Source organism: Arachis ipaensis, chromosome B09 (genome assembly GCF_000816755.2).
Source record: "Arachis ipaensis cultivar K30076 chromosome B09, Araip1.1, whole genome shotgun sequence".
In the NCBI taxonomy this organism is placed as follows: Eukaryota; Viridiplantae; Streptophyta; class Magnoliopsida; order Fabales; family Fabaceae; genus Arachis; species Arachis ipaensis.
Genome location: NC_029793.2, coordinates 42952758 through 42961809, shown reverse-complemented (window position 1 = coordinate 42961809; position 9052 = coordinate 42952758). Strand labels below are relative to the sequence as shown.

Sequence of the window (9052 nt, the reverse complement as noted above, 5' to 3'; positions counted from 1 at the left end):
AAAATTGGAAAATTCAAAAACTGCTCTTGAACCATCAAACCGGCCAGAAATCGATCGACTGAATCGAACCACGACTCGGCCGGTTTTTTGCATTTTAAGTTTAGACGGCGCCGTTTTGTAGCACATTAAGGCACGGGAGGTAACCCTCACCGCCCCAGCCCTAAGCCTGCCCCCTAACCAAAACGCGCTCCTGCCTCTCTCACACTCAGCCAGTCCGAGTTCCTCTCATCGAGCTCGTGCTCCTCCGTCACTTCCGTCCAGCCACCGCCTGCTACCGCCGCCGACGCAATTGCGAACTTGGAAGCCACCGTCGCGGCGTCGCATCTTCCTTCCCCTCCGTTGCGCAGCAACCGTCGCAACTTCCTTCCCCTCCATTGCGCACCACCGTCGGAACGTCGAAGCCTCCGTCCCGCAGTCGTCCCGCCGACGCCAACTCTGTTCCGCCTTCAGCCTTCGATCGTGCTCCACTGCTCCCTGTCCCCCTCTTGCACCAGCTCTGCCCTGTTCTGCGCTCCCTCAGTCCCTGGTATTCAAAATTTTTTTTTGTAACTATAATTGAATAATTTTTCATTAATTTTGTGAACTGTGAACTATTAATTTTTGTTGTTGTTAATTTTGTGAACTGTGAACTATTAATTTTTCTTGTTGTTAGTTAATCTGGGAACTGAGGAGGTGGAAAATGGAGAATGAGTTGAAAGAGCAAAACAATAAGAAGAACGACGATGGCGCGAACAAGAAGAGCTCCGTAGTGATCAAGATACCTTCCTACGAAGAAGTTCTCCAAAGCTCGCAACAAAAATCAACTCCACCTTCACTCTTCCTTCCCTCGCAAACATTCTCCCAAACCTTTTCTTTCGTCAAATCCTCTGAGTTCTACGCTCCTCCGCCTCCTACCACCAACACCGCCACCACCATCACCGCTGCTTCTTCTTCAATTTCAAGGTTTACTTTACACATTTTTGGTTTATCTTTGCTACGAATTTTGGTCCATTGTTAAGTATAAACATCGCTATCTGTAGTATTTGAAGATTAATTTGATGATTTAGGGAAAGTTCTCAATTGAACCCTCCATCTTCAACTTCGACGTCTTCTGCTGCTGCAGCTTCGTCTCAAGTCGCTCAAAGTCGCAATGCCATCCTTGTTAGCCACAGACAGGTTTAAGCAGTGTGATTATTTTCATTTATTGAGTTTTCTGTTCTAATTTTCATTATTTATATTATTATTATTATCTGGTGAACGTTTTTGTTTTCTTGTATTTTGCAGAAAGGAAATCCGTTGCTTAAACACATTAGGAATGTTAGATGGACCTTTGCTGATATTGTTTGTGACTACTTGCTTGGTCAAAGCTCATGTGCACTCTATATCAGGTTAGGCTTTTTGTCTTTTTCCTTTCAATTTTTGGGAAGTTTAAGGTTGCTTGTTTTGTTGTTGTATTTAGAGGTAGTACTACACTGATTTAGTGCGGTTGTTCGTTATGTTTGTTGTTGTTGTGATCAATAAATACTTATGTTGGATGGCAAGTTGCATTCCTTGCTAGTTTGTCCGGAAATATAACTTATTCAACCGATTTGAAGTCAAGTGATCTATTAGAGAAATGTTTTGTGTACTCGTTCTTTCTTGTACACTACGTCAACATTATGAGCATTTAGGAGGAGATTTAGGAACCACAAGGGATAAGTCTCATACCCAAGAGGGGACTGGCATGTGTTTGTTTAGTGAATGAGAGAGAATAAGTGGACATAACACATTCGTTTTTATCACTGAAGTTCCATCTTTTTCAAAATGTGATGCACAGCTATTTCCTCGTTTGTTGAACTTTCATATCAAATTGCAAGCTGATGATCAATCTCCTCGTTCATGGTCTATCAATAGTAGGACGATGCAACTGTTTTTATTATTAGGGTCCTGTATTAAGAAAAAAATGACACTCACCACATGACTTAATTTAGTAATGAACTAAGCTACTTGGAATTTTCTAATTCATTTTCTCACTAGTAGGATTGGTTTAATATATTTATGCATCAATTTGACTCAAGTGGATGTTTCAAATGCAGTCTCCGGTATCATTTGCTGCATCCAGACTATTTATATTATAGAATAAGGGAGTTACAGAAGAATTTCAAGCTTCGAGTAGTCTTATGCCATGTTGATGTGGTCAGGCACAGATATTCCCAATCTCTAGTTGCATCTATTTTATTTTATGCTTACCGCAAATCTATCTGGAAATATTGTCTTCATGAACTAAATTACATTTTTTTACCTCATTGATTGCAGGAGGATGTAATGAAGCCTCTTCTTGAAGTTACCAAAACAGCTCTGCTTCATGACTGCACTCTTCTATGTGGATGGAGGTGAAATTAATGCTCCTTCTAACTTGTGAAGTTTGCATAGTTTCATGCTTAAAATGTCTTTCTATTTTATTTTTGTCAACTCTTAGTGGTGTAAAAATGGTGCTATTATCTGCTATTGGCTAGCTGATGAGTTTATTATGAAATACTGACTAGAAAATACAGAATAGCTATCAATCATTCAATCCTCTTATTCAGGATGAAGGTTCATGGTTAAGATGTTGATGAATAATGTTAATGTGAACAGCTACTCAGATGCATGCTTGTTCCTTGTGCCTCTCTTTTGTTTTAGGTGATACAGTCACAAAAAAGAACATTTTAGAGGAGAAAGATTCTTGTAGTTTCAATTGCATTTGTTGTTTTAGCATAATTTTACTATTTAAAGGAACTTGCAACTGCTGTAACATGCAAATTAATTTCAGTAGCTGTAGTAGCATCTGGTAAGATTCCTATTACCTAACTAATTTAGTTTATATCGTTCCATTCTACTGTCATTCTAGCTTGGAGGAATGTGGCCGTTACTTGGAGACCATAAAAGTATATGAAAACAAGCCTGCAGACATTATTCAAGGCCAAATGGATACAGACTATCTGTCACGGGTGTGCTTATGGTTTATGGTCAATGAATTAATTTATAATGGGTTTTAGTACTTTCGAGATAAAAATATCGTGCATTTTTTTAAGTCGAAAAAATAATTTATTCATTGGCATCAAATATGCTGAACCAGTTTTACTTTCAACTGTAGCTAACACACGCCCTTACAACTGTCCGACATGTTAACAAGACTGATGTAGTTACCCTTGGTACCACATTTGGGGTATGTATATCTTTTTTTAAATATATACTTTGTAGGCTCATATTGCCACATAAATATTCATTGGTTTTATTTTTGAAAGCATTTTCATCAAGAATAATTCTTGTCTTTTCAGTCTTTGTCTCACATTATGGGTGCATCTATGGAAGATCTAGCTCGCTGCCCTGGCATAGGTGAGCGCAAGGTATATAGCTAATGCTGAAAGTGAGATATGACAAATGGTTTGCACTTCACTTTATTTGGCTTTGCTTGCATGATTTACAGTTTTAGTGGCTTGGTCCACAGTGATAGGCAGTAATCAAAAGAGCACTGAATACTTTTTACACTTATCAGGTCAAGCGCTTGTTTGACACGTTTCATGAACCCTTCAAGCGATTGGAATCCAGCAGGCAAGTCATTCCAGAGACGTCTGTCCAGGATAAGACAGCTAGTCCTGATGTATCAGCTAACAATGATGCTGAACCTTGCTCCTTGAATGAAGACAAGCAAAAGGACGCTGAAGATGTGAACAAACGCAAGGAGAAAGAACCTGAACTTACTGTCAAATCTGCCCTCTCTGAAGCCTTTGCCAAATATTCTAACAGAATTGGCAAGAGGAATAAGACTTCACAAGTAGAGGAGAAAGTAGAATCAGGTGCTGTTAGAAAATCAGAGGCTGAAACATAATTACATGATGCTTTCCACCATCCGTTAAAGTTTTCCCTTAAGCATGATATTCTTTTAAAATTTGAAGGCTCGGTTTATAAATCCACAATCTAGAGCCAGCATGGCACTGCACTTTGATTCTGAATCAGAATGCCTTTAATTGATTGTGGACTTTTCCTGCCCTGCATATGCATTAGGGTAGTATTTGACATACAGCCTTGGTGGGGTATAAGCGTTGATCCAGATTCCATATATAGAATTAGGAATGGAATGGAATTCTGGAGTTGAGAATTTAACTGTTGATTGTTAATGCACTTAGCAAGCACCAACTTTTAAATATGACTACGTTTAACTCATTGGTTTATTCCATTTCGACTAAGAATTCTATATTTTCTTTCATCATTTCTAGTAGAAGGCATCTGGGTTGCTGCCCATGCATGGATGCGCTTAAAATGGTTCGTTAGGTTTGGAACTTCTTTAGTACATGATATTACACTTTCTTTTCCACTTTCCATTCTCCACATTCAAGAAATTATGTTAGTAACTTGCTTTTAGAGTTGACTTTATCTAACTATTTTGATGTTTTCCGCATGCTATTATGTTCTTCTCATGTTCTTTTGAGTGTTTTGGGCTGAAACCAAGCTTAAAGGAGAATGACTTGGAGGGTGTAGTTATATCAAAAGATTCAAAGTTGGTGCTCTTTAGGTACATTTTTTACAAAATTGACTTTCAGATCAAATGTTTTTAATTTCGATAACCTTATAGAAAATTTAGGACAAAATATAGTGTTCGTACTGCTATGTATAACAATAGTTGTATACCATTTGCTTGCTAAAAGATGTGTATTATGCCCTTTCCATTTTCTGCTCCTGTTGGGGTATTGCACTTCTCTACTTTAGGTGGCACTAGGAAAATAATTTCTATTTTATGTTATGAGAATGTCTTCCAGGACATTTCACTCCTCGAGATCCTGGTTCTCTCTGCATTGAAAATACTCTTTAGGTAATTGTTTCATTTCATCAATTTTATGCTATTTCTTTGTTTTCTCCGGTTAGTAGCATTAACTTGATTCTGAGTGTTGGCTGCCATTATCATTTTCCTTCATCTTTTTCTCATGAAAATATAAGGGTTTCTTACATGCTTTTTATGGAATTCCTTCACTTTCAACCTGTAATGTAGTGATTCCAAACAGGTCACCCCTATTCTTATGCCAGTACCCATTTACTTCTTATATCTTAGGTGCCAATGCTGTAACTTGAGCTGTCCCAGAAAGAAACTAGATTCATTTGCCCTCCTTGTGGTTAGTAAAAGCTTTATACTGTTGTTTATTTTTTGTTTGCAAAGTATGGTACAGTTCAATATAGAAGCATGTTAGGAACTTACACTAATAGAGTGCATGAAGTGAGTCTTTTAAATTTTATCATATTACACAAGAAATGTTCTGTTCATATCCAGAACTAATTGCATCAATGGCCAAATGCAAATAAGTTTGTCCTTATTGGCCCGGAAGATGTGAATCGTCTTTCTGTTTTGTATTATTTCCCCCCTCATCTTTTCTACATTGAAGGCAGTAAAGTAAGGGTGACAAGAATTCCGTAGTTCAATGATTTGATGATACCCCACTGAGTAATATATTCGAGTTTTCGTGGCCCTTATGTCTGTCCAAGCACTTTCTCAGTTCAATAAAGACAACCACAATGCAACTTAGTGACTTGGACTTGGGCTTGGTGTTTGTTTCTGAAACCTTAAAGAACTTGATGAACCAAGAGAAGCCGGGTTCCTAGCAAGTGGTATTAGTGATTGTACAACATCCGTCATGAGTGGCCTATAATCTGCTTCTGGCTGTATGCACATTGCTGCAATGGCGGCTATCTGTTAATCCCATGGAAGCAGAAACCAAAAATGATTAGTTATTGGAAATAATATGGTTAGCTTTAGTCATCAAGTGATAACAATGACTAAATTCACTTAACAAAAAAGAGTAGTACCTGAATTAAATCCTTCTTTGAGTATTGCCCCCTTAGATCCGGGTCAACCATTTCCACCACTTTTTCTCTGTTTGTTAATCTTGGAAGAGCCTGTTGAATAATAGATATCTTATGTTACCAATTCTGGAACCCATAATTGCGAGGGTGAGTTTGGTGCAAGGTAAAAACAGGTAAAAAAAAAAAAATCGAAGGATTTCTTTATCAGTTGTACACAGTTTTACTCACAAAGTTAATTCTTAATTTTATTCTCACTTATACTATCACAGCAAACTCAGCCTTTGGTAGCTGTTACAGCTTAGTTGCCTGATTAATATTCTCAAATAAATAGTTAGCATATTTTTCTTCTTTAAGCTTAAACAAAATGTTTTTGAAATTCCAGAGTGCTCTATAACTAACCCAGGAGACAAGGACATGTTCTCCAGGGGCCCGCTTAATATCAACTGGTATACGCCCTGTAAGCAATTCAAGAAGAACCACACCATAGCTGTAAACATCCGATTTTGTGGTAAGCTTTCCTGTGGAGGCATACCTACATTATGCCAAATTCATGACACAAACAAACAAAATACTATGCTTTAAATTATGAAGCAAATAAGAACAAAGAAGAAAAAAATACATTATATATAGAGATGATTGCCATGCATTATCCGTATAAAAGAATTTATATTATCATCCAATCAATGACTTGCTTTTTAAAGACAGTTAAGATAGTAGGTAGTTGAGAGAAATAATTGTGTCAATGCAGTATGGTTGAATTTTTGTGTAAAACATTTTTTCATGCAGATAGTATTGCCAAATTAATCCCATATAAAATATTTGAATGATATGCGACATAAAATTTATGTCTGTCATATAGAAAGTAGAAGCCATAACTATTTAAGAAATTACAGCCTGCATGATAGGGACTTGAGTGTGACCATGTGGATGGTTTTCTTTATTTGACATTGCAAGTAATGTACTGTTAGAGTAGAGTTGAGTGGTGTGAAGATAAGAAGAGCAAGGTGTCTCACAGTGACTGATGAGATAGGGTATTCAATATTACTCACTCTGGGGCCAGATATCCAGTGGTCCCCAACACACGGGTGGAAACTTGACCGTTCATCTTCTCTGATCCCATCTTTGCCAACCCAAAATCTGACACTTTAGCACGGAAATTTTGATCTAATAACACATTGCTACTCTTGAAGTCTCTGTGGATCACGGGTGAGACTGCATGGTGCTCATGCATGAACTCCAGGGCCCTTGCACAATCAAGGGCTATCCTCATCCTGGCCCACCAATCCAACGACTGAGATTGGTTCTTAGGGGAGTGTAGATGTTGATGGAGTGTGCCATGGGGTAGGTACTCAAATATGAGTAGCCTATGGTTTTGGTCTGCACAATAACCAAGTAACTCCACCAAGTAAGGAGAGTGCAAACGACTTAGGAGATCGACCTGTAATAAATACCAAGGGTGGAAAAAAATTAAATAAAGATTGAAAATGTCATCTATTCTTCACAACCCATGTGCTAGATTTGAGTAAAGCTCATAATGTGAGTTGGCAAGTGGGAATAGACTCAGAAAGATAGAGATAAAAGGGTTTGCATTTCTATATTTTTCTTCATGGTCCCAACTTTGTTTTGATTGCTATACGACAGAGAATAGTTTTTTAATAAGAGATAACGGAATATGTCTTACTGCCACTATATTTTTAAAACAGGAATAAGTTACAAAATTTGTATAAATTGATTTTTGTCTAGAATTCAACACTTCCGTAACTTCTGTTAAATTTTATATAGGAATCTTATTGCATAATACTATTTAATCTTTTTTCTGTACTAAAAAATCTTGTAGTTTTGAACGTGCTAAGATGTTAAAACTTAGAATAATATGATATCCTTTAAAAAACTTAAGGGTCCAGTCAAATGTGATCCCATAAACTACTATAGGATCCAGACAGTATATTAAGGTTGTCATTTGCTTGGTTGTAGAAGTCTTTTATCACATTAAAATAACCTGTATTTTACTTTCTGTTTGTTCACAAGTTTCGTTAGCAACCAATAGAAGTTTTCAAGTTGATAAATAAGACAAAAACAATGTCTCTGAGCAAACTATATCTAATACAAGGAAAGGAGACACAGAATTATAGAGGGATAGAGCTAGATAAAAACAAGGAGATATTAAATCATTGCATTGGTAACCAAAAACAAAAGAGATATATTATATCATTAAATGAAGCTAACACACTCAACTCACCTCTACTCTGAAGGCACGCTCCCCTTGCTTACCTTCTCTGCGTAGCAACTTGATTGCTGCCAAAGTACCATCACTTAGGACTCCTCTGTACATCAAACCAAACCCTCCATTACCAATGACATGTGCTTCACTGAATCCATTTGTGGCCACTTCTATCTCCTTGTATGTGAAAACTTGTACTCCTTTGAATTTAGGTGCTGCTGGTGACCTACTAAGGTTTCCTCCTTGAAGACACCCTCCCTTCACATCTGAAATTAATGTTTCCAAGCATTTATTCATTAGCTTCTATGTCTTAAACTTACCCCTTATAAGAATAAGAATGTTAATACATTTAAGGACATATTGAGTTAATGTTGGCAGCATTTACTTTATGTGCTATTGGGAATGCAAATTCATGTGATGATCTGCATAAGCAGTTAATTCATGCCTAGAAACACACAGTTACTATGCAAACGAATTGAGTGTTTGCAATTTACCTGGACTAGAACTAATGCTCAACTTTGTTGAAGCAATGAGTCTGCTGCTTGTGTCATGAAGCCCTCTTGGATTCTTATCCTTGCAGGCTCCATTCTTGTTGGAAGACTTTTGTCGACGGAGCAAGAATAGGACAAAAAAAATGGTGAGAAGTACGGTAACTGTGGTGGCCGCTGCAATGGCTATGAGAATGGTTTTGGAGGGGAGATGAGCATGGCTATGCTCATGATTTTCTGAATGCAATTGGTGCTGTGTGTATGACTGGCTCTTTGTGTCAACACTTGGGATAGTAGTAGTAGTATTAACATCCATGAGAGATCAAGAAAACTAAGAATACAAAGAAAAACACTGATATAAACGGCTTCTTGTTTGAGGGGAAAAGGAGGTTTTAATGAGAAGCAAGAGAGGGTCAAGGAGAGGGGTTTTTGTTTAAAGAAGACTAATAGGGGGTGCAAGTTAGTATTTGCTAGTTTTGAGCTTCCTTTCCTACGAGGGCAGGTCATCATCTCTCTCTCTCTCTCTCGTGAACAAATAATCAAATAGTTA

The 9052-nt window shown here is 37.5% G+C and overlaps 2 protein-coding genes across 15 annotated transcripts in view; one reads left to right on the top strand and one right to left on the bottom strand.

The window, feature by feature from the left end:
• Positions 123–9052, top strand: part of LOC107618066 (DNA excision repair protein ERCC-1) — an 11449-nt gene continuing 2519 nt past the window's right edge. The window contains exons 1-13 of one of the 13 annotated variants that reach the window (XM_021112587.1): positions 124–526; positions 653–942; positions 1047–1155; positions 1264–1367; positions 2055–2154; positions 2275–2351; positions 2849–2948; positions 3095–3166; positions 3279–3347; positions 3497–3797; positions 4708–4810; positions 5048–5108; positions 8595–9015. In XM_021112587.1, the coding sequence (XP_020968246.1) occupies positions 680–942; positions 1047–1155; positions 1264–1367; positions 2055–2154; positions 2275–2351; positions 2849–2948; positions 3095–3166; positions 3279–3347; positions 3497–3797; positions 4708–4810; positions 5048–5108; positions 8595–8717 (1482 nt within the window). In that variant the 5' untranslated portion in view covers positions 124–526; positions 653–679 and the 3' untranslated portion in view covers positions 8718–9015. Of the gene's footprint in view, positions 527–652; positions 943–1046; positions 1156–1263; positions 1368–2054; positions 2155–2274; positions 2352–2848; positions 2949–3094; positions 3167–3278; positions 3385–3496; positions 3911–4217; positions 4533–4707; positions 4811–5047; positions 5109–6175; positions 6310–8594; positions 9016–9052 lie in introns of those variants that run through there. The other 12 variants (XM_021112588.1, XR_002354806.1, XR_002354805.1 and 9 more) reach the window with 12 other exon arrangements.
• The window catches only part of LOC107618065 (probable serine/threonine-protein kinase PBL7), a 14268-nt gene continuing 10385 nt past the window's right edge, over positions 5170–9052 (bottom strand). Inside the window, exons 1-5 of one of the 2 annotated variants that reach the window (XM_021112596.1) lie at positions 8065–8253; positions 6843–7231; positions 6193–6325; positions 5797–5886; positions 5170–5680 (exon numbers count right to left, since the gene is read on the bottom strand). In XM_021112596.1, coding sequence (XP_020968255.1) covers positions 5513–5680; positions 5797–5886; positions 6193–6325; positions 6843–7231; positions 8065–8103 — 819 coding nt within the window. In that variant the 5' untranslated portion in view covers positions 8104–8253 and the 3' untranslated portion in view covers positions 5170–5512. Of the gene's footprint in view, positions 5681–5796; positions 5887–6192; positions 6326–6842; positions 7232–8064; positions 8254–9052 lie in introns of those variants that run through there. The other variant, XM_021112597.1, reaches the window with a different exon arrangement.